Source organism: Grammomys surdaster, unplaced genomic scaffold (genome assembly GCF_004785775.1).
Source record: "Grammomys surdaster isolate TR1022 unplaced genomic scaffold, NIH_TR_1.0 363, whole genome shotgun sequence".
In the NCBI taxonomy this organism is placed as follows: domain Eukaryota; kingdom Metazoa; phylum Chordata; class Mammalia; order Rodentia; family Muridae; genus Grammomys; species Grammomys surdaster.
Window position 1 is genome coordinate 10772714 of NW_021604782.1, and position 27396 is coordinate 10800109.

At 53.0% G+C, this 27396-nt stretch overlaps 1 protein-coding gene across 1 annotated transcript in view; it reads left to right on the top strand.

Annotated features, from left to right (window-relative positions):
- Positions 1-3459: 3459 nt before the first annotated feature.
- The window catches only part of Col27a1 (collagen type XXVII alpha 1 chain), a 121497-nt gene continuing 97560 nt past the window's right edge, over positions 3460-27396 (top strand). The window contains exons 1-5 of the mRNA XM_028779904.1: positions 3460-3556; positions 10578-10648; positions 13829-15555; positions 21390-21443; positions 24981-25034. Coding sequence (XP_028635737.1) covers positions 3501-3556; positions 10578-10648; positions 13829-15555; positions 21390-21443; positions 24981-25034 — 1962 coding nt within the window. The 5' untranslated portion in view covers positions 3460-3500. The remainder of the gene's footprint in view (positions 3557-10577; positions 10649-13828; positions 15556-21389; positions 21444-24980; positions 25035-27396) is intronic.

Below are 27396 nucleotides of genomic sequence, written 5' to 3' on the forward strand. Positions count from 1 at the left end.
GTCCTTTGTCCTCTGCTGTAGTCCTTAGGTAAATACAGAGTTCAGGAAGAAGGCAGAAGTGGGTGAGGGGGGGATGGGAGTTGAGTGGAGCAGGGGTGTGGTGGGATTTGTTTTGGCTTACAGTTTGGAGGCATGTAGTCCATCGTGGCAGAACAGGTACCGTGTCAGAGTGGCCCAGGGTCATGAGCACCTGGTTCCATCACTTACACAGTCAGGAAGCAGAGAGTTCTCTTCAGGACTGGGACCTGGCTACAACCCTCAAAGCTGGACCCCAAAGAACTCACTTCTTTCATCCTGGTGCCACTGCCTAAAGGTTCATATCACTCCCCCAAATAGTGCTGCCTGGGGCCAAGTGCCCAAATGAACCCGTGGAAGTGTGTCCCGTTCAGACTGTAACTGTCCTCTGCCGAACACTTAGGGAGCAATGCCCAGGCCCAGGCATTGAGTTTTCATCAAAGAGAGACAGGATAGCCCCTTCCAGCAGGGATGCAGAGCCCAGAGCCCAGCTCTAAGCCTGGCCATCTCCTTATTGGCTGAGGACCCAGGAACAAATGACTTTGATTATCAGAAATGAATTGTGTATTCATCCCATACTGTGGACTGAATGGGTTCCAAATATTCAAGGAAGAACCCCTGGTATGTCCAGTGGTACAAGGGGTTAGGAAGTCAGGGGGCTGCTGTGGCTTTCCTCCCAGTACAGCATGGCAAGAGGCAGGATACTCTGAACTATGCTTCCATCTCCTCTTTGCTGGCCTCCTTCCTCAGGTCAAGAGCACCTCAAGGATAAGAGCCATGCTTGGTGCATGATGGGTCCTCAGAGAATGTTTGGTCCATAATCTAATGTGATCCATGTGATCCATAGCTTCACCTCTGTGGTTTGTTTGTAGGCACTTAGTGAGTGCCTACTGTGTGCTTACCACAGATACTGTTGAGTTCCAGTTTCTCTGAAATCCAATATGGCTTCGGTGAGCCATAAATTTAGTCCTTGAGAGAACCTATGAGCCAGGAGTTCTTATCTTCTGCCTCATCCCTGACATGCCTATGCAGTTTACCCCATTTTCAGGATTATGACCTCAAAGATGCCACCTGAGGGCTGGCTGTGAGTGCCTTATCCCATTCATAGGGACAATGGCTTGATGTCTTTGGCACTCAGTAGTACATACCTAGTCACCTAGTACATACCTAGTCACCGGCTGCACGTCATTAACCTGTGTGGCAGAATGAATGGGTGCAAAGAAGCAGGAAGCAGGGGCTCTTCTCTGTTGGTTTCAGTGCCAGTGTCCTTCCATGCCTCTTCCTTCCAGCTGACTGTGGCTCCCAGAAGCCTAAAGCCTACTCAGCAGAGTTCAGCAGACCCTTATTGCCATTTATTGAACTGAATCTGAAGCAGAGAAGCAGTCCTATCTGCCCAAGCTCAAAAGACCTTGGAGTGATTGAGTTTCACAGCCTGCATTCTGTACAGGGAGAACGAAGAATGGACACATTTCAGTCTTTTTTGGGCTTCCAACAGTTTCCTATGTGTCTTTGAGGCTGTCTGGTTATTGATACCAGCATTGCATTTAAAGACCACGATGGGGAGACTTGGAAAGACCTTGGGGCCACCACTGGTCAGCTATCTATCTATCTTTGTGTCTTCTTGCCTGGACACCTGTGTCCTCACAGGGAGGAGACCTGAAGACTTTACTTTCCTCGCCACACCCAATCTTCAAGACCTGTCTGCAGTCCACCTTATGTTCCTATGGTTCTTCCATGGAAGATATCCTTTCTCCACAGCTGTAGGTATATCTAACATCCTTCAGATGTAAATGTCACCTCCTCCTGGGTACATTCCTAGGTTTCTAGCTGTCCTCTAAGTCAGCGTGACAATGCAGTTGATCCGTGTGCCCGCTGAAAGTCCCCATCACAGTCGTCTTGTTTTCTCTCTGTTGTCTTTGTACCATTGGCAGAAGACAAGAGCAGGAATGCCTCACGACTCAGTGAGTGTGAGGTCGCCCATCCTGAGGTTCCCCTCTACCCAACATTGCTCTTCGGGACTTGTGTTACAGTTTATATGTGTTCAGAACCATGTGCAGCTTCTTTGTCCCTAGCCATTAACAGTAGCTCGCTTCTGGAGCTGAGGTTTGCACACTGAATACTGTAGGGGCCCCTTTCCCCCTATTGTTTTACAGCCTCTTTGCGTTGAAATATTTGGAGCACAGATTACGTCCTAGATTCCACACTGGCTGTGGGGACACAGAGACAACTGAACAGTGACAGCACCCTTGATGTGCGGATAAGGGTGGCTGGGAGTGGAGCAGCTACATTAGGTGAGCGTTGAAGAAGGACAAGAGGGTGTTCAACAGCAGCAATGGGCAAAGGGAAGCAGTGACACAGGTCTTGAAGCTGCCAAGCTTGCCCAAGATGGGCCAGGGAACACATGCTTGTCTGTCTGTCTGTCTGTCTGTCTGTCTAGAAGATGAAGTGGGGGAGGCTAACAAGGATGTGCTTAGAAGGAGGAGGGGCTGTGGACTGAGTCACCATTGTGACCTACAGAGGACAAGAGTCAGGTACTGAGTTCAGTGGCCCCTGTAACTACTTACCAACATGGTCATCCTTCTCTTCAGTGTAGATAATAGCATATCTCCTTTCCCTTAGCACAGCGGCCCTCAGCCGGGATACAGTGTGGGGGAGGAAAGATGCAAAATATTACTGGTCATCAAGTCCCTCAGGAACGGAGATAAATATCGAAGTGTGCCAATCTCGCTAAGTAATCGAGATACCCAACACTTAAATGCAATGCTTTTAAAAGTCTCTAAGGCAAAAAAGAAAAAAAAATCATGAACAAAATACCAAAAAATGTAAATAAAGACAGGATGTGCCTGGCACAAAGTATGCAGCTCAGAAACACACAGCTGCAGTGATTGGGCAGGGAGTAGTTTACCTTCGAAGCTGTGAACTTAGGAAAACTCGAGAAAGCCCCGCGGCCCTTTCTCAGGCACAAACACACGGGCAATCTGTGCAGGGCGTCGGGGTGCTCTTGCAAAGGAAGGTGAAGCACTCAGACTGGACCTGGGGGAGGGGGGGAGGTGCGCGGGGCCCCGGCAGCCCTGGGTGCTCTGCCCCCTGCAGGATGCCTTGCACAGCTCGGTGAAGCCCTCCCCCACTCCTACTTGGGAGTTTTCCGAAAGTTTGCTGAAACCAGACACCTTGCTTGACCGTGCCCGCGTGCAGCCGCGATTTAAAAGGCCGCCTTCAGCGCCCCCTCTCCGCCCCCAGCGAAGACTTCAAAAGGGCCGGCGCCTGTCGCGGCCCCAGCACCTATGAGCCACCCCCCGCACCCGGAGCTCGAGCCGGAGCCGAAGCACGCGGAGTGGCCGCGGCTGCAGTGCAGGGGGACCGGGCCGGTGGCGCAGGCCCGCGCTCCCATGCTCCTCCCGGCGCCTTTGCGCCCTGTGCGCCTTTAGGGAAGGGGACTGCACCCCCGCCCCCGTGCCCGGGGCTGCGGGGACCCATGACCACAGATGCCGTTAGGCACTCGCCTAAGAACCGACCGGCCAGCGTCGCACTTAGGGACCCAGTAAGTGCCCTGGGACTCACGGAGCGCTAGGCGTTTTGAGTGTGCAAAGGCGGATGCATGTGCTGGAGAGGGTGCAAGTCCTGTATGCACGCCTGTGGTTGCTATTCGCAGAGGTCGTATGCAAGGGGGGAGTGTGCACTCGGGGACCCGCATGGACTGTGCATGTGTGAGTGTGTGCGCTGTGCATGTGCATTTCTGCGGGTGCGAGGATTCGGGTAGCTGCCTCTGGGAGAGTAGCGTCTGCGCTCGCCAGGAATCCAGACATCCAAAGGTGTTTCGCGGGAGCTCAGAACAGTGCGTGACTGTGTCTGCGTGAGAATGAATGTGAGTGTTTGGAGTGTGCCTGTGGGAGAATGTGTGTGCACGCGCGCTGGCCAGTCAGTGAGTATGATTCGCCTTATAGAGCTAGAGATTTAGTTTTAGGGCTGAGCCGTGGTTTTGAGTTTGAAAATCTGCCTGGATGTCAGAGGGTGCCGCGTGGGATCTCGAGGAGCCTCTGGTCGGAGAAAGTGCAGGAAGGCTGAACACATCCAATACGCTCACCCAAAGCGTTCCTCCCCGGAGCTCTAGGGTGCAACCTTTCTGCTAAGCGTTGGGAGTAAAGACAGATGCTGGTTGTCGTGGAAATGTAGATGCCAAGTCAAGGTCCCAGCTGTGTTCCTGCAGCTCTAGGATCCTTTCGGGGGTAGAAATTTCCCCCTTTGTCCCCCACCATCCGCTACCGAGGACCCTTAGTGTCATCAATCATAAGCTCCTAATCTCAATTGTGATCGATCCTTGAGTAGCCTGGAGGAGACCCTTTTCCATGCGTCTGTTTTGAGATCCGGGGGTGGGGTGTCCCCCTCGGTTGGATAGGTAGATGGTCCCGCAAGACAACCGATTCTGCATCCCTTGCTGTGTCCGGCAGGGGGCAGCAGTTGGCAGCAGAGGGCGGCCCGGCGCGGGGAGGAGAAGAAGGTGGAGAGCTGCGGCGGGCCGAGACTTTAAATCGCCTTCATTTCCCCCAAATCCTTCCTTTTCCTCTCCTCCCCCAGGCCGGCGGGGAGGCAGCTTCCACCGCCCTCCGCGCGCTCTCGCCTGGCCTTACTCTGCCTCCAGAGACCGTTAGCGGCCCGCCTCCAAAAGTTTGATCATCTCTCTCTGCCTTTTCTTGCTTCTTCCTTTTCGGTGGAAGCAGAAAAAGAGCGAGGCAGGGGCGAGCGCGGCTCCGCAGTCCTGGGACCATGGGCCTGGCGCGGGCGACCGCGGGGCTGGGGCCGTGCTGTCCGCCTGCTCCGGCGCCCCTGGGCGCAGGGCTGCGCTGGGGGTGCGCCGGCAGCGCGCTTTGAGCCGGCCTGGCGCGGCGCGGCGGGGGGCTGGCGGCCCCATGGGGCGCGCCCACACTTGCCCCCCGGGCTCGGGAGCATGAAGTAGGGGCCTGCCATGGGCACGGGATCGGCGCGGGGGGCCCGAGGCACAGCGGCGGCAGGACGCGGGGGGTGAGTACGATCCCAGGGTTGCCCTCGATTCAGCTTCCTGCGCCTCGGATGTGCACAGGAGTCTGGGGTTCCCCGCCACGCCAGACGCTCGCAGAGGAACGTCAGCTTCCTGTAGCTTCCTGCGACCCCGCCAGGCGGGACGCCAAGGGTTAACAGGGGCTGCGCCCCCCAGGCTGAGCTGCTTGGTTCCTTTGGAGCTAGGGCCAGCAGGGGAGGGTCCGCGCAGAGCCAGACCAGCGATCCGATCCGAAGAGGGGTCTAGTGGCAGCTCCCAGAGTGGCGGGCAGGGGACAGGGGCGGGGGCGGGAGGAGGGAGTCTGCAGGTCGCAAGCTTGCAGGGCTCTAGTTCCAATGTTCTGTGAGTCAAGTTTGTAGGTCTTCAGGTCCAGGCGTCTGCTCCTGGCTCAGTTTCTGGTTCTGCACGTTCCTGCGTTTCCTAACCTCTTTGCCTGTGAATGTCTGCTTGGGTCGGCGTACCTCAGACTTCCCAGCTTCTCCTGGGAAGCCTGCAGTTCCCGTCCCTCTCCCGAGTAAGCGAGGAGTGAGAGCCAGCTTGTGGGAGCGGAAAGGCCCTGGGAGATCACCAAGTCCAACCTCCTTGTACAGATGATGGAACCGCGGCCAGAGAGGGGCCGGGAATCTCCAGGGCGGGGCCGCACACAGCTGGCACCCTGTGCTTGGGATTCCCAGCTTGTGCAGAAGTTGTAAGAGAGAGTGAGGGATCCAGTCACTATGTGTGGGTGTGTGTGGGAGAACGCGGTCCAGAGGGGCCCTGTAGACGACAGCTCAGGCACAGGGCTTGTCTTTCCATCCTGCTGGGACCCTAGGGCTCCCAGGAGAGATTGGCTGGAGTTGTAGTACCGCCCACCCTCTCAAGAAACGCTCCTCTGAGCTGAAGCCAGGGTGATGAGCCCCCCCTTCTTTTCCATGTCTTGGAAAAAGCTGGCTGTTTGAGATTCCCCCACTCCCCCACCACACGCATTCGTATACACAGGGCACTAGTGAGCACACTGGTGACTCATTTTCTCCGGAAGACCCTGTGCCAGGGCAGATGCCAGCGGTTGGGCAGTGTGGCGGTGCCAGGGATCACTCTCCCCTCCCAATGGGGCCAAAGCTTGAGGAAGGCAAGCAGTACCAAAGCCTCCCTGCCTTTTTGACCACACATCCCCAAGTGCCTATGCACCTTGGCTTCAGTAGGCCTTCAAGCTTTGCCCTACCTTGGTTCCTTCTTGTCCCTCCTTGCTTCTGTATTGAGAAGTCCTCCCTCCTGGACATCCATATGTACTGCTGCTTTTGGGTGAGCACTGGGCTCTGGGATCTTCGTTGAAGTAGCCTATTTTCAATGTCTTCCCTTGTCTCTGCTTGCATCCCAACATACCCCCCTGATATCTTGTTGGCAGTTTCTTTCTTCTGGTCTCATTGCCCAGGGACCTTCTAGATGTCCCCACAGCCTGTCCTGGTCTGACATGCAGAGGAGTCAGTCCTGGATGGCAGGGAAACAGTCCTGGGCTCACTTCAGTGGAAAGCAGACTTTGGAGCAGAGCATAGGAACCTAGCAACAGGCAGTTTGAGTTCAAGTCCTCTATACTGTGGTGTGTGCTTGGCCAGGCCTGCCACCAATCTGCCTGTCCTTTTTATAGCAACGAGGTGAGCTCCTGCCTTCCCAGATGGCAAGGATTTTTGAAAGTTAAAGAAACATGCTCAGGAAAGGCTCTGAACATGGCCTGGTGTATAGTAAATGTTCAGTAAACCACAGCTGCTATTTGTATCAGAACTTGCTGCTTTGTGAATGGGTGTGAGTCAATGGGAAAGTTCTGGACTGTATCCTGTCCAGACAGATGACCTGTGTCTGTGTGTGTGTGTGTTCCCATGGAGGAGGTGGCAGGTGTGAAGGAGGACCTGGGTGTGGCTGTCTTGGGCACACAGGGTCTGGTGAGGCCACAGAGGCAGGTGTGACAGGGACATATTCATGCCCTGCCCAGCCAGCCCTGGCATCACTCAGTCCATGGTAGAGCAGCTGGGGACAGCATCCACACATCAGCCATCCTCAGAGGTTCCTGTGTCTTCTGGGCTTGGGGACCTTGGACCTCTCTGAATGCTGAATCTGGAGTGGATTTCTGAGTCTCCAGTGTTTCCAGGAAGCAGGTATGGAGGGAAAGCCATCCAGATAGAAGGCAGCTTCTAGCCAAGCCTCTGAACAGGAATACTCATGTGTGGTGAGCTATCGATTGGTCTCTTGCAGGGGGGAAAAAAAACCTGGCTACTCCCTGGAGGGTTCCACGGTCAGAAGTTGTGTCCTTTGTGGCTCACATCTGGGAGCTGTCCTTATAAATTGATCTTTCAGATACCTTGGAGCCCCTCCATGGCCAAGCCAAGGTCTATGAAGCTGTAATGAAAACAGAAGCCAGGGAGAACAAAGCCAGTGAGCCAGTGAAGCCACCAGCATTATTAACAGTAGCCTAAACAGCACTGAAACAGTAGTCACACTGCCGGGCCTCCTCCCTTCCGCAGCCAACTTTCCAGGCTGGAGCTTACTCACATAGATGGCTCCGGGGCTCCTGGTTGCATCTCTAGTCCTGCTGAGAAAGCTGAAACTCTGGTCCCCAGCAAGTAGCAAGTCTCTAAAAGTATTCACTTTCTCCTCTAGGGAAAACGAATAAAATGTAGGTCTGTTTTGACTGGCTGTGTGGCGTTGGGCAAGTCCCTTCTCTCTGGGCTCTTGTTAACCATCTCTTCAAAAAAGATGGCTAGGTATAGAATCTGATCCCTAGGGATCTTCAAGGCCCTTCTCTCACTGAGATGTGCTGGACACTGGGAAGTTTATGCCTCCAATGTACACAGAAGCCTAAGCCCAGAAAATCGGCTGCATTTGCGACAGTTTCCTGGGGCTTGGCCTTAGTCAAGTAAATGGCACAAGACAACAGGATTCTATCTCCAGGGTCTTCCTTCTGGCCATTGAGAACTTAGTAGTGTACTCTGATCTAGCTTCTAGGGTGCCCATAACCACAGCCAGAGACGATCTAGGACACATGTGGCTCTTGTGTCTTTTCTCACTCACCTAGTGTCCCTCTGTCATTTGGAAAACATCCAAGACAGGTGCATGTGATATAGCATTGGCAGACTCAAGAAGTGAGGACAGATGCCAGAAGCCAGGGGGTCAGCTTCTTGACTGTGGAACTTCTGTGAACTTTTGGGATACAGGCCTGGTGGGGAAGCCATCTGAGCTTGGATGCAGGGGTTGGCTCTTCCCTGTGCTACCTGGCTACTGTTTCTTAGCCTGCCTTCCTTAATGGGGATACATTATGGGAAATGCACAAGGTGCCTTTGAAAGGAAGCACCTGCCCTTGCTGGGGTGCAGGTTCCTCTGTCAAATAGAACTAAATAGCCTGTTCCTACTTCCCAGGGCCACTGAGGCTGCCTGTGGCTTTTGAAAGCCAGCCATGGGAGAAGGCAAACTCAGTGTGGCTGGGCACTCCTGACTGTTTGCAGTTATCCTCAGTTAGTGAGACAGGGGACATTTGAGGAAAAAGAAGATTTCCTTGCAATGACCAAAGACTGGAAAGGGCAAAGAAGGACCTGGAAGAAGAAAGAGTCAGGGAGGGAAGCTTTGGGAAGATACTTGCAAGTCAAGAGTCTTGCTCCAGCATGTGGTTGGTCCCCCATTCACCACACTGACATGTGGCATCTTTACTGTCACCCATGCATAGGCCTGCTGGAGAAGGTGTCAAGGCTATCATCAGCATCCCAGAGCCCTTTCGTCCAGTCATTCTCAGGCTGCAAGTAACTGAAGACTTAATTCAACCCCATTTTAAAAAGGGTTCAGTGGTCATCCCCCTTTGAAGAGCCCCAAGGACGATCAGTGTAGGTGTGGTGATATTAACATAATTTTTCTCATTCTGCCGAGTGATCATGAGACTTCTCACCTCACACACACAAAGCCTACAACAACTCTAAACAGCGTTGTCTTCTTTCAAAAACACAAAGGCCAGTAGAAAGTCTTCCTCTTTTTTTCCAAATATTTCCCTCGGTGGCTGGCAGGTACCAGCCTGCAGGCATCTCACTGGCTATACCTGAGTCATATGTGCCTTTCTGAACTAGTCACTGTGTGATCCGTATTCATGCAGTATGCAGTGTCTGAACTCCATGGGTGGGTGAGCTGGGTGGTGCCGATAGCATTCTGTCTCTCTCTCTCTCTCTCTCTCGCTCTCTCTCTCTCTCTCTCTCTCTCTCTCTCTCTCTCTCTCTCTGTTTTTCGAGACAGGATTTCTCTGTATAGCCCTGGCTGTCCTGGAACTCCCTCTGTAGACCAGGCTGGCCTCAAACTCAGAAATCTGCCTGTCTCTGCCTCCCAAGTGCTGGGATTAAAGGCGTGAGCCACCACTTCCCAATGTCCTGCTTGCTCTTGATCACAACTCCTCTTAGATTCGAAAGTAGGGAGATCTGCAGAGAAGGAGCCAAGAGTTGCAGCCAGCAGCCAGACAGCAGCCCTGGCTTCCCTGTACTACCCTGTTCCTCATGAGCATACCAGCCTGGTTTTACTCTTGGAAAAGGAACCTGGCCAGTGTACCCCAGCCAGAGCCCTTACCACTTACCACTCACCACTCACCCAGCTCAGCTTCCAGCTGCCATCTCTGCCATCTCTGGCCACGTGCCCCAGCCTCCCCTCTACCCTCCTGGGGATCAGATGCCCTGAGTGGCTTGGGTGTCCCAGTGGCTGCTCCCACAGGAAGGTGAAATATAATCCTTACTTCTGCCTATCGTGGCAGCAGCCACTGAAGCTTTAACGGCTCTTGGATGCAGCCATGGGGTGGTAGTAGTGGGGTTACAGCAACCGTGAGGGAGGGCTTCTCTGGCTGAACCAAGGCAGCTCTTTAATGCATGAGCCGATTTAATCCCCACATCTGGTTTGCAAGCAAAGGTGTGTCAGTCCATGCTGCATAGGACCAGAAGAGTTCAGGGAGGTTTAGTGAATCCTCCGGAGTCGCACGACCTGGAAGTCATAGGTAACCAGGTTTGTTCCCGGGGGCACCTAGCTTGGCTCTGCCCCCAGCCCTGTTTTCTTCTATCATAACAAAGTCTGATGAGCTGCTGTCTGAGCCCTGAGAAGGGGATCATCTCTTCTCCTGGCACCGTGAGAACACCGGTCATTGAGCAGACTTTGGATTTTTCCATCTGCCTTTTATCTTTGGCTCTGTTATCTATAGCCTAAAGTCTGAAGGTTGCCTTGAACTTTTGAGGTGGTAGTGCAGATGGAGAGACTGAACAGAGGGGGTTGGACTCTAGATCACCCAACATCTAGCACAGGGCTTTGGACCCTTCTGTGAAGAGCAAAGCTGTGTTGGTACCTTGCTGGGGTGCTGGGCTGAGGCTTGGGATCGATAGCCACTCTGATTGACCCTTGTAGGCTATGCCTCACCTCTGGACTCTAGTATGAGACCAAGATGGAAGGGAACCGAGCTAGGCCATCCCTCCTGGCTCCCTAGCCGGTCAGGGTGTGAGAATGGAAGCTAATGCTGTATGCATTTGTGTCTGCCTGTCTCTAGGGGGTTTCTCTTCGCCTGGATCTTGGTCTCATTTGCCTGTCATCTGGCCTCCACCCAAGGAGCTCCTGAAGGTAATTCTCTCTTTTCTTTGTCCAGTGGGAGACAAATGAGGGCGGAAGAGAATCTGAGAACTTGGGTTGCAGACATCCACACCATTCGCTGGAATGCATCGGCTCAGTTTTCCCATCCAGAGAATGGAGCCAACCATAGGCTCCATTGGAGTCTGTGAGAGGTGGGAAGGGTTACATGCAGGTCTGTCCTCGTTTTCCCAAGAAGTCTGATCTGAGTGTCTCCTTTGCTTCACTGTGGTAGATTTCTTAAGAGCCACTGCTAGGAAACATGAAGGCAGTATTGTCTTTGCCCATGCCTGGCATTCCATACCCTTGTCTTTTGTTGTCCCTGGGGAGTTGTCCAGGCATCGATGGGCTAGCCTCCTCACTCCCCATAGAAACTCAGACTCTCCCATATCTGTGCCAAATGGACATAACACCTCTTAAATTAATTGTCCTTCCCTCCTTTGTGCCTGCCTCATTCTGGGACAGGCAGCTGGCACCTCAGGAGTCCCCATGGCCTGATTTGGCCACTGGGTGGGAACTGTACCCCTGGGAGGTAAGGACCATGCCCGGAAGGGACTTTGCTGCCCAGCAACATTTGTTCATGTGTCATATTTTCCAAGCTTGTGGAACAGCTGTCCAGAGTCCTGAGTCAGGCAGGGGGTGGGAGCGACCGGAGCTGTACCGAGCCAGGTTTATGTAATAAAGGCATCTTACTGGAGCCAGCTGGCCGCCCCGTGCACCCTGGCTCAGGCGCTCGGTTCATTCCGTGTCCCCTGTCTCTTCCTCCCGGTAGGATTCCACATGGGGCTCTGCTTTGCCTCCTGACTAATCCAAATAGCTTCAGATCAGTATGGGGTGATGGCTGGGACCCCGAGCTTGGGTCCCTAGGTTCTGGCCCAGCTGTGAGTGGCACAGCAGCCTGGGTAAGTTACCATATTGCAAGCCTAATAGGCTGGCACACACCTGCCATCCTGGCACTTGAGGAAGAGGCAGGAAGCTCCCAAGTTCCAAGCTTGTGTGAGCCACGTAGTGAAACCTTGTCTCAAAAATCCAGAGGGTTATTAGCTCTAATTTGTGTGTGTAGTGCAGCGAGGCTAGTTCCTGCCTTCAGGGTGGTTGGGAGAATCGGATACAAGGATGCATGTGCATGGTAAGCATATTCAGTTTTGTTCTTGTCGGCTGTGATTTCATTCATCTGAAATGTCTTGGGAGCCCCGTCTTCTACAGTGGGTGGAAACTTCAGGAGTCACTGTTCCTGCTTTAACAGCTTCAGGGTTTCCCCAGAAGCTGGCTGTTCGTCCACTTTGAAAGCCATCTGAGGATGAACGGGGAACAATCCAATGTGATGCCCGTCCTGGCCAGCTGTGTCTCTCCTAGGGTTGGCCACCTGGCGGGAGGCCTGGCCTGTAGAGAAGGATGTAGGAGTGTGTGCCAAGAGCAGGCCTGAGAAATGCCCCAGCATTGTGGGGTGTGCAGGTGGCTTCCCTCCCCCGCTAAGTGGCTCCTCCCGCTTGAGGTTGTTTATAGTGCATAGATTTTATGATAGGACAGTCTTGTGACTAAAACCAGTAAGATCTGCTAAGAGAATCATAAGTAATGTTTTGCTTTAGCTTACAGTAGGGGACTGGCAGATCTGGGAAAGCTTAAGAAGGGGGAATATGGGTGACATTGAAGGCCCTCGCCTTTTACAAAAGAGAGTCTTCCTATAAGCCATCATGAAGCTATGGGTTCAACACCCTGGGAGGGGGGGCAGAATCTTTAGGACACTGGGAGCCTATTATGCTGTCTGAGGTTTACAGGCAGAGAAGCTAAGGCTCGGGAATTGGGAGGCAACTCAAGCAGGGCTTGGGAGAGGATGAAACATGCAGGTGCTCCTCACGGCCTCATCCTCCAGGGCATCCATCTCTGCTCATCTGCATGTATGTCTGTCTTTCTTTCCATCCATCCATCCATCCATCCATCCATCCATCCATCCATCCATCCACTCAGCTGTCTGCTCATGGTTTTCAGCTGAGGATCACTTAGATGTCATGTGCTGGATTCAGGCTCCAGCGTGGTCTGTGTTCTGTACACAAGACAATAAGGAGAGAACATTCAACACATACCAATAAAGTCTCTAGGCTTCTGACCCAGACCTCAACCCAGATGGAAGTTTTAGAGATAGCTAGACCTTCCAGAGGCACTGGGTGACTCCCAGCAGAGGTCAAGATCAGGAGACAGCCTTTGTAGATACTGGCAGTTCAGATAGCTAAAGATGAATGAACAGATAACCTAGGGAAGTGGGTCAGGATGCTTTTCCATGAACATGGGCTACATGATGTGAAAACTTGTCTCTAAAGCACATAGAAGATTGTTAGCTCTAACGCATGCATACAGTGTAAATCATTGAGGTTTTCTGCCTCAGAGATGATTGAGAGAACTAGGTTTACAAGCATGGAGAGCACATTTGAATTTGTTCTTGTCAAAACCTTTCTTTTGCTCTGGGAAGCCCCATCAATGTAATTACTAAAGATGGGACTGAGCTAGACCATGGACGGATGTCTGTGTGCTTGACTGGACACTGGAGATTGCATGAGTACCTTGTTTTTTTCCTCTGTGCTCCCTAAAGCCATTCAGGAGGAAGGCTCAGTAAAGTTTTTAGCTCCCTCTGAGAGCAGAGCCCAGCTCCTCAGCCTGCTCCAGCCAGAGACCCAGGTGGGAAGGTGTACCTCTAAGGAGGTGGTGATACCAGCTAGACTCCCTGAACATCCTGACTGAGTTCCAGCGCTTCCTGGAAGTAGAGGAGAAGGGCGTCTCTGGCTTGGAGGTGTTTGGTGAACGTCATTATCTTTGGTGGCAGCTGTTGTCATTTGAAAGTACTTATTGCTAGTCCTTTTACCACAAAGGCATTTGCTAATCTCACCATCCTTTTGCAATGGCTCCTATGCTATGGCCCCATCTGACAGGTGGGAAGTCTGAGGCTCTAGGGCCACAGGGTTAGGAGGTATTAGAGCTGGGATGTAGATTCAGAAAGAACCCAGGAGGACAGGAAGGAGCACGGAGCCCAACCTTGGGATGCAAGGTTGCAGTCTGTCACAGATGGCTGCAATGTGACACCTCAGTCGGGGGTAGGGCTCTGTGCATGCAGGGAAACCAGGTGGCTGCTTATAGCCTGGGCTGGAGCAGGCTCTTACCATATTCTTTTATCCCTCCCAGATGTGGATGTCCTCCAGCGGCTGGGCCTCAGCTGGACGAAGGCCGGGGGTGGCCAGAGCCCCGCACCCCCTGGTGTCATTCCTTTCCCATCTGGCTTCATCTTCACACAGCGGGCCAAGCTGCAGGCCCCCACAGCCAGTGTCCTTCCCACCACCCTGGGGCGGGAGCTGGCGCTGGTGTTGAGTCTCTGTTCTCACCGTGTGAACCATGCCTTCCTCTTTGCCATCCACAGCAGGAAACACAAGCTGCAACTGGGTCTGCAGTTCCTCCCTGGCAGGACACTCGTCCACCTGGGGCCTCGGCAAGCTGTGGCCTTCGACTTGGATGTACATGATGGGCGCTGGCACCACCTGGCCCTAGAGTTGCGTGGCCGCACGGTTACATTGGTGACAGCCTGTGGGCAGCACAGGGTGCCTGTCCCACTGCCTTCCCGTAGGGACTCTATGCTTGACCCTCAGGGCTCCTTTCTCTTGGGGAAGATGAACCCCCGTGCTGTCCAGTTTGAAGGTGCACTCTGTCAGTTTAGCATCCATCCTGTGGCGCAGGTCGCTCACAACTACTGTGCCCACCTGAGAGAGCGGTGCCGACAGGTGGACACATATGGTCCCCAGGTGGGAGCCCTCTTTCCTTGGGATTCTGGCCCAGCCTTTGCTTTGCATCCTGAACCAGCCTTGCTTGGCCTGGGGAACCTGACCAGAACCCCAACAACCGTAGCGGCCAGGCCTGTAAGCAGGGTGACTATGGCTCCTGCCATGCCCACCAAACCCCTGAGGATTGTCCAGGCAGATGTCTCCGAACCTAGCTCGTCCCAGACCCCACTGGCACTGGCCAAACAGTCAGCCAGAAAAACACCTTCCTCTTCCCCTTCAGCTTCTCTGGCTAATTCCACCAGGGTTTTTCATCCAGCTTCTGTCCAGCCACGACAGATCACAGCTACTAGCCCCACCAAACGTCCCCCCACCAAGCCTTCTGTTTCTTCCCTTTCAGTTACTCCCATGAAAAGTCCCCATGCAATCCAGAAAACAGGTGCCCCTTCATTCACAAAATCCATTTTACCCACCCAGAAACCAACACCTCTCACCTCCCGCCTAGCACCTTCCAAAGCCTCTAGTCCCACTGTGAGGCCTGTCCAGAAGACTTTCATGACACCCCGACCTCCAGCCCACAGCCCCCAGCTCCTGCACCCTACTACTGGCTTATCTAAGAATTTCACTAACCCCACAGTAGCAAAATCTAAGTCCAAGATGACCAGTTGGTCCAACAAGCCGGTCTTGGCCCGCACCAGTGTCCCTAAAACTCTTCAGCAAACTGTTATGTCCCAGTCCCCTGCTTCCTATCTGGGCTCTCAGACACTGGCTACAGCCCTCCCTCCTTCGGGTGTTGGAAATCCTAGAACGATGCCTCCCACACGTGACTCTGCTTCAACTCCTGCTGGAAGCAAGAAGTTCACAGGACTGAAAGCCTCCAAGAAAACCAGACATAAGAGCAGCCCCCGGAAGCCCGTACCTCTCAACTCTGGGAAGGCAGCCAGAGATGCCTCACCAAGAGACCTGACAACCAAGCCTAGCCAGCTGTCCACCCCAGCCCTGGTCCTTGCCCCAGCCCACCTCCTGTCCTCCAGCCCCCAGCCCACCACCAGCAGCTTCCCTTTCTTCCACCTGCTGGGCCCTACACCTTTCCCGATGCTGATGGGGCCTCCAGGTTCCAAAGGAGACTGTGGCTTGCCGGTAAGACTGGGTAGGGTCTGCATGCTAATTGGTGGATACGTGGGTGGCTATGGGGCAGTTTGGCTCAAGAGAACACCCCCTGGTAAGGGTGAAGGGGAAAAGAGCTACCAGGGGCAGGAAGCTAGTTTGGCCCCCAACTCCCCAGCCTTACTGTCTTAGCAGTCATATATTCTAGGGCAGAGTTGTGAGTCATTGGGGCAGACTTGGTAGGAGTCCCTGGGTTTTAGCTAACTCAGGTCTAAGGTAATTCACTGCTAACCCAATGCAAGGGTCTTGTGGCTTTCGGAACACCATAGATGACAAACGTAGGTCACCAGAGGGAGCTGACAAACAGCTCCTCCTGTGGCTCTGCTGGCCTGTGCGCCTGTCTGGGAGCTGTGGACAGAAGTCACGGATGAGTAGCTTGGGAGGTGTTTTGCTTGGCACATGCGGTATTCTCTTTATGAAATCTAGTAGTTACTAGATGTTGAAGAAGTGGGAGGGGTTGGAGGAAAGTCTAGTCCACTGGGCTCTCCTGGAGGGTGGGAGGGGTGGTGGCTCTCAGGTGGCCTCTACTCACCGTGACCCCCGCTTTCCGAGCTCCCCAGCTGCCCTTCCTGTCACTATGCTTCACTTAGCTGGCTGACATCCCGGCTCGATTATCCAGCCCTAGTCAAGGAGTTGAGGATGAGGAAGGCCCTCATGGGTCAGGGGGAGCAAGGAAGAGACAAAGAAAAGACATTACATGTGCAGGGGCGTGCCTGGGACTGTATCCAGGGACAATAACCTTTCCTGGCTGAAGGCCAGTTCATCTAGGCAGGGCGTAGAGGGATGGAGGTTCTAGAAGGCTCAAGCCCCTGCTCTGACCTTGGCAATGGCCACCATGCCTCAGTTGCCCCCTCCTCAGAGCCAGGTCCCCCACTGGGCTTTGGGTTTGAGGTTCAGGCACCTTGCAATGTGGAGACAGTGGCAGATGCTGGGACTTCCTGGGTCTTGCAAGCACGCTTAATGAGTTTTAATAATCATTAGGAATAATATTTACCCAGCCCGTCTCCAAGGGGACAGAGTCTGCTCATTATAACCACATTTCGAAGCTTATGGAAATAGTGTACATTACTCTGCAGTTAGGTCAGTGCTCGGCTCACGTTTCCGCTGTTCTCCAGTCGGTGGTCTGGAGTCAGGGATCAAAAGACCCGGAGAACAAGACAAGGAACCTTTGCACCTGCCTGACCCTGAACTGGGTGCTCTTGGCTCAGACAGCTCTGCAAATGGAGCTGCACACTCTAGGGCCCCGGAGCACTGGGTTGGAGGAGGTGAACTGCCCTCTTGTGACACAGAGTCCTGACTCTGGCTATGTGGTACACCACAACTGAACGAAGGAAGCCAGCCACTCTCTCCAGGCCAGGAGTGGAGAGAAGACAGGGCCACGTTTGAGGGTGTGTGGAGGGATGTGGAACTGGAGGTAGTGGGAATACGAACAGCCATCCTACACTCTCATTTCTCCTATCTACAGCATCTGAGCAGAGCAACGGGGGGTGGAGAGCTATGCTTTCTGGGTATGGCGATGCACAGATCCAGATTCAAATCCTGATTCTGCCCCATACTTCCCCTGAGCTGGCTCTGTAGCATGGAGTAGTGGCATCCACATCTCAAGTAGAGGATGATCAGCAATCTGTCATAGGAAGGAAGTATGTACAACTGTCTCTTTGAGTACCAGCAACTGGGGAAACGTCTCACTCTTCTCCAGGGTGGGAGTCCCTGGTAGGGTTGGCATTAGAGAACAGTGGCTGGAGGAGACTATGGCGGGCATGTGCTATGGTTCTCAGGTGGGGTGTGATGTCACCTGCTGAAGCTGGAGCAGTTGTCTAAGTCCAGGATCTGGTTCACAGAACAGCAGGGAACCACATACTTGGGTGGCTGCTGGTCTCAGCTAATGCTTGTATTTCTTGTGTCCTTGGGGGAGATCAGGCCAAGACATGAGCTGCAGTCCTCTGTGGAGATCTCTGCCATGAATTTGATCCTCGCACAGCCCAGGTTGTCCCAGTTCTCAGGCCAGGATCCTTTAGGTCAAACATAACCACCCCCTATCAAAGGAGTGACACGATAATGTGGACTTAAGAAGTCTACTCCCAGTGTTTTAACTCTTAGACTAAATGGTGATAAAATTCCTAGTTGCTTTGTGCTGTGGGAACTCTGGCAGTTTACTCAACTTTTCTGAGCTGTAGTTTCTGTGGACTGGGGAATGCAGTAAGACTTAACACTCCATAGGTTCAGGAGGAACTTTTTGAGGATCCAGTGAAGCATAGGAAAAGCCAGCAGGGGCTTGCAACCATGGCTGTTACCTGTCAAATCCAGATGACCTCCAGGTGGAAGGGACAGGAAAGGTGTTACCAGCATCCATCCAGAACTGAATCCCTGAGCCCGGCTTATGTCACACCGTAGTGAGTGTTCAGAAGGGAAGGTACCACTTTCCCTGCAAGCGGCCCCTTGTGGGCTTCCAGGTTGACTGGGCCCCACCAGAAGAAGGAGAGTGAAGAAGTCAGGGATGCAGGCTTTGGAAGTTGGCTCTCAGGGAGCAGGGGAGCTCTGGGGGCCAAAAGAGTCTGCCCGGAGTACACACATGGATTCAGAAAATGGCTTACTATACTCCCATCTTGCAGCTGGACACACTGAGACTGGAGATGTGGAGAGGTGTGGTCGCTCATTCAGGATCAAGCTGGGTTCCCAAGTAGAAGTTACATCCCAGCACAGAGGCTGGGTGCTCTGCAGACATCTATGGTCTCATCAAAGGAGAGGCACAGATTAGGGTCCCAGGGACCAGGAAGTCATTGTTTAGGTTACCCAACACAGAGCAATACTCTCAGGCCTGTACTCAAGTCCCCTAGAATCCAGGCCTGAAGAATGTCTTCCTGTATTTGCTGATTGCCAGGGGGAGATGCCAGCAGGTCTGACTCTTTGTGCAGGGCCCCACTGCATCTGGCAAAGGGGGGGGGGCTCTTGTTCAAGAGCAGGATCCCCTTGGACTGGCTACAGGAGGTCAGGACACCAAGGGAAACCCACAGGGCTATTTTATGTTTCCATGGCTCCGTGTGTGTGCATCCACCCTGGCGCAGGCCTCCTGCACTCCCTGGACAGAGACAGGCCTGCGGCCCCTGCCCCTCCCCCACTCGAGCCCTCTCAGAGGCCTCCTTGTTTCCAGTGTGGAGTGGAAAAATCCCACCCCAGCTCATGATTCATTGGGCTCCCCCGCTCAGGCTGTGGGCCTGGAAAGAAACAGCCACGTTTTCCACTGTGCAAAGGCAGGCACTCGCTCAGATGGAGCAGAGGGGCCAGGGCACCCACCATTACCCAAGCCAACAAAGTGAACACTGAGTATGCCAGGGGCTTGGCTGCAGCTGGGCTCGGTGGCCGTGGCCCAGGTCCCTGGCCGGTGGGCTGGAAGTGGTAGCTATATCTCAGTCGGGGGCCTGGATTGCTGTGTCGAGAGCCAGGCCATAGGCTGACCTTACCAAGATGGGCTATAGATGCTGAGTTGCCCTGGGGTGTGCTGCATAGATGTGTTAGATGAGGTCAGATTCTGGAAATGTCAGGAGGATGCCGTCCAGGCTTCCGTAGTTGTAGCCTCATCAGGGATTGACTTTCTGGCAAATGGGAATGGTCTCATTACTCTCTTACCTGATAACCCCAACTCCAGAACCCTTATAACTCAGAAGATGTCAACACCTGGAAGGATGGGCGTGTTCATTTTCCAGGAGGCCACAGAAGGGAAGGGATTTAGGATAGGCCACATGGTTACTCAGAGACGACTGCCCAGCACTGACGGTGAAGAAGTTGCCCAGGGTGGAAAATCAAACCCAGTGGCCCAGCCCAGCTTCTGCTCCATGCTAGGTGTGTGGCCTTGGACATGTTACTTTGCATCTCTGAGCTGTCTATGATTTTTGAAAACCCATTGGAAGGGCTCAGGATACCTATAGCTGTGCATTTCCCTCCAGTTGTGGGTCACCTGCCTGGGAGAATTGAGCCAAGGAGGAGGGCCTATTGGAAAAAGACATGACTCTCCCCAAAACAGTAGCAAGGGGTGTGTGTAGCTTAAACTACTGAATGGGGAAATCCCAGGGGGGTTGCCTAGCAGAAATAACAACTCACGGTATTTGAGCATCAACTTCATGCCAGGCATGAGGATTAGCACGTTTTATAGATTATCCGTAGCGACGGGCTATTCTTATCCCCATTGGGCAGCCATGGAAACCCGGGCTTGGAGAGGAAGTGAGAGCAGCTGGCATAAAGCCACCTCCGAATGGCAGGGTGCTGTGCCTGTGTGAGCTCCATCCTAAGCTGTACTCTGTGCCTCTGGGGAGGAGGACAGTCTGGACCCAGTCCCAAATCGATGTGGACTGGGTGGAGGGTACTGTCAGGTTGGCTGGAGGCACCCAGAGGCTCAGAGCAGGTTGAGACTTGCCTGAGGCCACACTGTGCTCCTCCTTTCTCCTCTCATAGGGCTGTCCAGTGACCAGTGACTAACTGGTGCTATCTCACTGTCTGGATCTGGGCTATGAATCTCAGGGTCAGAGAGCCCCGGAGTGTTCACAGGCCAGTGTGCCAAGCTGAGCCGAGCCGAGCCGTGCTGCCCAGTGTGAGAGTGCAATCCGTTGCCAGCCAGAATGAACTCAGTTTTTAACACTGATTCTAACTCTGGGCAGGGAACCTGGAATCTCGTGGATGGTTATTTGAAACAAATGAATTCCCAGGCCTCACACTCCTAGAAAGCCTGGCTTCCTTTGAGGGGTTTGGGCTCAGTCTCTTGCGTGCACGTTTGTTAATCTCATTTTCTTCTTTGGGGTGGAAGAGACGGTTCATTAGTTACTACATGCATTTTAAAGGAAGAAGCTGAGACCAGGGGCAGAAGGAAGTCCCAGCATGCTGTGCAAAACTCTGGATGTGAACAAGCTAGCAGTCCACTGCCTGCTTTCCTGCAGAGGGAGCTAAGATGAGACCATGCAGGTGTATCTGTCACTTCACAGCCAGGCCTTTCTCGGTGCAAATTGAGGAGCCATTAAATGTTGCTGAACAAGGACGAGCCTGGAGATTAGCCTGGAAGACTGAGGCAGAGAGTGTTATGGGGGTTTGTTGCAAGTTCCTAGGGAGCTGATGATGCTGGACTCCACAGGGACAGATGGACATTTCAGTGCAGGCTCTGTGGTAGATAAGGCATTAGACACATGCTGCCACTCGTCTTTAAGTAATCCAACAAGGACCTTTGCCCTTATACAAGCTAGGCTGTCAGTGGCCATACCCAGTTGTGAGTAGCAGCAAGGCCATCTGAACTCAAGCCCAGCTGTTTGAAAGCCCCTGCGTGTGCCCTTTGTGCTACATGTCCCTCTGTGGTGCAAGGATACTTGGTGTGTGTGACCTTGGCTAAGTCCCTTCTCTGCCCTGGCTCTGCAGAGAACTTGGCTGAATGCAGAGTTTGCCTGCTGTTTTGTGTTATCAGACATTTGGCAGAGTCCTGGGGGTAGGATGACTCATTTTCTGTGTTAGTGCCTTTGAGGGGACTGCCATTTGCAGAGGGAGCCAGACTTACAGATACTTCCCCAAAGAAAAAGAGAGAAGGGGTCAAGAAGGCTTCCTGGAGGAGACGACACCCTAACAAATTAACTGAATGATAAAAGACAGGGCTTCACCAACTGTGAAAGAGCCTGAGGACCCTAATAAAGCATGGGTCCCCCAAGGCGGAGAACTCAGGGAACTCCTTTTCATAGCTGGGGGACTTCTGTACAGGATTGTTGATTGACTGATGATTGTATTTTCTGATGTACCTCAGCATTGTCTCACACTACTCTTGTTTCTTCTTCAAGGGCCCCCCTGGGCTTCCAGGGTTACCTGGGTCTCCAGGTGCACGAGGTCCTCGGGTAAGTGACAGTGTGCTGGGTGTCCTTTGGGGGACCTGTGCTGGGTGTCCTTTGGGGGACCGAGATGACCCTTTAGTTTGCATTCCATTGCCTATGATGCCCCAGCTTACTGTGATCCACAGACCTTTCCCTGCCTTTTCCTGTACCCATTTTTCATTGTGTCTTTTGTGTGTGGACACGGTGTGTGACAACAATGATATCTTGTCCTTTTACCTGTACTGCCCACAGTGACCTAGGGCAGGGCAGGGACTCTTGAAGTCCATCTGTACAAGCAGACACTTGACCTGGAAAATTCCAGTGTAGGTGGATGAGACCCTGGGGTGCCTCCTCCCACTTCTGCTTGGCCATAGTGGCTTGTGGGTCTGACGGAACAGTTCTGTGGCCACAGAGAAGCACTGAACTCCCAGGCTGGAGTGGGGCTCAGGGTCAGCTGGATTTCAGTAGCTGCTGGAAGCATAAGCCTATAAGCCACTTCAATACGTGGTACCTGCCTGTTACTTTATGGTGCCCGTGTGGCCCTACCCAAGCTGTAGCCTCTGCAGGCTACTGTGGGCATCCTTATTTAGGGATAAGGTGTGACTAAAAATATCTGGATGAGAGCCCAAGATCTTCCCAAATGCTGGGAGCCTAAGGTCCTCTAGAGGGAAGTCTATCACTTCCGGGCTGGAGCCCATGTCACTCATGTCCTTGCTCAGACTGGTCGAACTTTCCTCATGCCAAGAGCCAGGCAAGCACCAGAGGAGAAAACTACCTGCTACATATTTTTAGATCTAAGCCCAGCAGTTGGTTTTAGTTATGTAATTTCTTGGGCCCTGTTTTCTTTCCAGACCTGGCTGTGTTGTCTGAGCCCAGGATTCTGGAGCCTTCTATCTGATTTGCCTTTTCTCTTGACTGTAAAGCCTGCTGGGGTGCATGCCCAGGGTTAGGAACTATACAGGTGTCAGGGTCTTGCACTTTGACCCAGCATTCCAGGGCCAGGCAAGTTGATTCCTCTTCCCTGACTTTGCCTGACCACCAGCCAGCTTTTCTTAGTGTCATCTCCCAGACAGTTCTGTGCAAAGTCCTCTATCTGGAGCTCAGATGAGACTCCACCCCCTTTCTGCTAACTCTCCCTGTCTGGAGCTCCTCGGCAGTTTGCCTGGCACAGCCACGCTCCCAGAGCTCTGTTGGCTAACCCTCATGAACACGATACCACCATTCTTCCCAAGCACCCTGGGAAATAGGTGCTAGAGGTCTCCTTATTTAACAAAGGAGAAAACTGAGATCCCCAAAGGTGTAGCTCCTTTAGATAAAGTCAGAGTAAATGCCAGAGGTAAGAGCTGAGCCCAGGCAGTTTGATTTGATATGCCCCCCCCATCCTTCCTGAGTGTCCATTGTGCTGATTTTACTATCAGTGTGCCCTGGGTCCCCACCTGGCCTCAGTAGGAGATAGGCCATCCATCTTACATGATGCCTAGTAGAGGTGCTGGGTGACTGTTTAGGAAAGCTTCCTACCAGGAAGTTGTGTTGACCTTAGGGGAGTCTAGTCCATCCCTCTTTCTGACCTCAGTTTCCTTACCTATGGGATCAAGGTCCTACATCCCAGAGTGGAGCATCCTTCCTAGTTGGATGACTAGATACACTTCAGGCTCTCTTCCTGCCCCATTCCCCGTGTTTACGCTGGAATTCCATAGATCCTAAAATTCCCATAGCTAACAGAATGTTTGGTTAAACAATCCTGGTGCCTCTGTGCATACAGCAGCACTGGGCCTGTGAGGGGCAGGGTCCTACCTGAGCTTACCCAGAGCCCTGTGGCCCTGTAGACTCCCTGAGCCTTCGGAGGGATGGGGAATCCCCAAGGCCCCCAGTCACTGCTCCAAGAAACTCTGTCTATGGAATCAGTCTGCTTGACTCACTGTCAACTATGTGCCTATGAGACAGTGGCTGGCAGGATGCAGATGGGACAGCTGTGAGGGTGTGTGTGGCACAGCCAAGATCGAGAAGGAGAGGTGGCTGCTCTTGACCTTTTAAGCCACGATTGGTCCTGGAGGGGCTGTGGGGGGACGGGGCTCAAGGAACCTTCCTCAATGTTCTCCATCGAGCCTGAACTCTGCCTACCCTCAGACCCTTGGCAGGCTGAACACAGGAGCTCCTTAGAGAACCATAGGTTTGTAGGTTTGGGGTGTTCACAGGATAGGGAGACCAGGGTTGGGGACAGAGTACAGACTGAGTGAGGCTCAGAACCTGGACTAGGTTCTAACCTGTTCTACCTCTAGACTGTTGGAAGGAGGCCAGGAAGGGCACACATAGTACTATAAATTCCCCAGGCTGAGAACTCTCCAGAGACTCTTCTTTCCTGCGGTGCTTAGAGAAGGGAAGGAACCCAGTTCAGGAATTGATAAAGGAGGAGGTGCCCTGTCCTGAATGAGATAGGCTGCAGCTGGGGATGGCTCAGAGAAGGAAGGAGGAAGCTGCTTTAGACACAGCCAACCAATGAGCAGGAGGGATCTGCACAAGGCTGAGAACCTGAGGAGCAGTGGACCCCCCAGATGCCCCTTCCCACTCCATCTACTCCTGACTGTTGCCTCTGGGCAAAGGCCCTGAGCCATGACCCACCTCTGTGGTTTTGTGTTGCTGGGCTGGGAGACTGTGGATGGATTCTTGCTGAGTGTGAGGGAAGCTCACTGTCAGAGGGCCCTGGAAGATGGCTTGAGCAGAACAGGGTATGAAAAACCAGCCCGTACCTGGCATCTGCATAGTCCATTCTTGCATGCTTACCCCTCTGTAGTGTGACCAAGTCTCTTGAGTATCTGCAGTCAAAAGGAGGGCTCTGACCTTCTGTAGGAAGGTGCCTTTGTCCCTGAGGGATCATGCCCACCCTTCATAGAATCCCAGTCCAAAGGTTCTGCTAAAGTCTAATGGGAGAGGTTACTTCGGTTAGAGTGGTCCGAGGTGGCCTCTGAGTCAAGCCTTGAGGATGTGTCTAGTTCCTGAGGGTAGATAGGCAAGACATTCTGGGTGGATGCTGGGAACAGCTAGGACCAAGTACAGAAAGTATCTTGAGGTTGGAGAGATGTGTGTAGCTGATGTGGCTTTGGCCTGAGGCTGTTGTAGCAGGATAGGTCCAGGAGTAAAGAGTCTACCCTGAGCTCAGACAGGTTAGGCCAAAGATTGCTCTTCCCTTAGCCAACCGAGGTTCTGCCTCCTCATTTATCAATTCCTGAACTGGGTCCCTTCCCTCTCTAAGCACCACAGGAAAGAAGAGTCGCTGGAAAGTTCTCAGCCTGGGGAATTTATAGTACTATGTGTGCCCTTCCTGCCTTCCTTCTGACAGTCTAGGGATAGAACAGGTTAGGACCTAGTCCAGGTTCTGAGCCTCACTCAGTCTGCACCCTGACCCAGCCCTGGTCTCCCTATCCTGTACAGGATGTGCCTGTATAGCCTTAGAATCCCAGGGGCTCACACAACAGGTAACAGGATGATGCAGGCAGGATTATTGGAAGTGGGCTGTTCCTCTTTTTCCTCATCTCTTTTTTTCCCCTCTCCCTTTCCTTCCAGGGTCCTCCTGGGCCATATGGGAACCCAGGCCCACCTGGCCCTCCTGGAGCCAAAGTGAGTATTGTCAGTGGCCATGGGGTGACAAAGGGGTGGGGCCTCATTTGTGGGAGCTCCTGAGGAGGACTCTTACGGTCTTTGTGGAGAATTCCCTTCCATACTGGAGACATTCTAGTTTTTCCCTGCACCCTGGTCTACAATGGGTGGGGCTGTCTGTGCAGTGTAAGTAAACAGCCTTTGGATTTAGCTTGTGGTTGGCTGGAGAGACGGCAGCTTGGACCTGGAGCCCTTGAGGTGAGTATAGGCAGAAAGAAAGCAACCTAGTGCTTCACAGGGATAGCCTTGACCTGGAATGTGTCCTAAGGACATAGATTTATGGGTTGGGAAATAGACTTTGAGGAGGTGTGGCAGCTTTGAACTGGGAGAGACTTGTAAAGATGGAATGATTGGGGTGGGGACCAGGCTGATCTAGGAGAGGGGACATACTGGAGTGTGGTGCAGCCTAGGGTAGAAGAGGTGGGGGAGAGAAGATGGAGACTGGAAGGAGCTGGGACACTGGGACTCTCTGGCATTGGCCTGAGTGACAGCCTTTGGGCCAGAACAACTGAGATGACATTGTGTTTGCAAACCTTCAGCCCAGCCAGGGACAGTCATGGGAGACCCCTGAAAGTCAGGAGAGCCCTGAGCTGGGGAGAGACAGAGATAGAGATGAGACAGAGACAGAGACAGAGATAGAGATAGAGAGAGAGGGGGGGTCAGCAGAGGCTGCCACCTCCCCTAGGAGCCCCCTTTGGAAACAAGGTTTGTTTCTCAGGAGACTGTCACAGCTGTGGCTTTGATGAGGACAGAACCCCAGCCACTAAGCTTCTACATAGGACAGACGTTAAAGTGCATTAAAGTGTCAAGCTGTTGTCAGGAGTAGTGCCCAGGGAGCAACACTGGGAGACCCTGGAGTGGTCTCCCCAGGAGAAGGGATGGGGGAAGTACATATGAAGGTAAGGGAATTTACCCACCAGTGTGGGCAGGCCAAGAAAAGCAGAGTCGTCTGGCTCCCTGGCACCCTGCCCATCCCCCACATGCCAGTCACAGGGTAGCCAGGTGAGCATCACTGAGCTTTGCCTGATCAGAGTCCAGTGGCCTCTTTGCTAAGCCAAATGCAAAGGTGAATGGATTAAGGCAGTTTTTACTGTCTGGCCTGGGTCATGTAGGGTAAGCAATGACTGACCTCTAAAAACAAGCTCTCGAGACTCACAGAGTAGCCCTGGCTGACCTATCAGATTCTCTTGAAGTAGAAGACAAAGACTAGATATGGGAATCTCTGGACAAGCGGATACTCAGGACCAGTGTCTCATGGCTGAGTCCTTGTACAGAGCTGTCTCAGCTCCCCAAGGTCTGTGACTATCAAGTCAGGTTTAACTGGGGTCCCTTCTCAGAAGGCAGGCAATGAGACCTTCAGGAATCCTGTGCCCAGCAGCCGCTGTGTGCCCCAGGTTCTAACAAGGTCCTCAGTGTAGATAATTACCACTGTGTTGGATTGCACCTCTCCCTGTAGGCACTGTGCAGGTACCTAACTCACTGGCTCATTTGGTCCCATATTGACGAAAAAGATTAGTGTGTGGACTCTACCCATCTACTGATGGAGAAACTGAGGCACAGGCTGATGAAAACTCAATGCAGGAATTTGTCCCAATGGATGAGGCAGAAGGGGTTTTTCCTCGGAGATTTTTGTTTGGCAGAGGCCAAAGGTTCACCAAGATATTTAAATAGCTGGGTTTGTCTTTGGCTTGCTCTCTCCTAACTGGCCCCTTGCTTGCAGGATGCTCTGTTAGCTATACTCTCTAGCCCTTGCTGGCCCCGGCTACCCTCTTAAGCACTGCAGGTAGCCAAGTCCATCCTACATGAGTGTGCAATGTGGTAAGAGTCTCTAACTGCTTCCCCCAAAGGAAGGGTTTGACCCAGAGGCTGGTCCCTAGCAGGCAAATCTTCCTGCCACACGGAGCTGGGACATGTGGATAGGAATGGTCAGCTGAGCCTTGAAGTTATTCTGTGCCAATCTAATATGGAAGATGTTGGCTTAGTGCAGGCGCTTTCTGTCTGGTCCTAGGCCATGCAGAATGTGAGTGTTCTGCCTTGGGTGTAACCGAGGGTGTGAGTTCCAGAGAAAACCATGAAATGAAAGCTGCCTCTCCCACTGGGACTCCTATAAAACACCACACACTATAAGGCAAAGGCCAAGGCCTTTGCCTGAATGCTTGGCTGTGAGCACAAGTGAGTGGAAGTGATTCAGGAAAGACCAGTTGGGTCAGAGACCTCAGTCTGCTGAGGTTGGCCTCATTCTGTCCCTGATCAAGTGGTGGGGCCAGGTAGAGTTCCTTCTGTCTGTCTGTAACTGGTGGCTTGGCTGAGGCAGGAGAAGAAG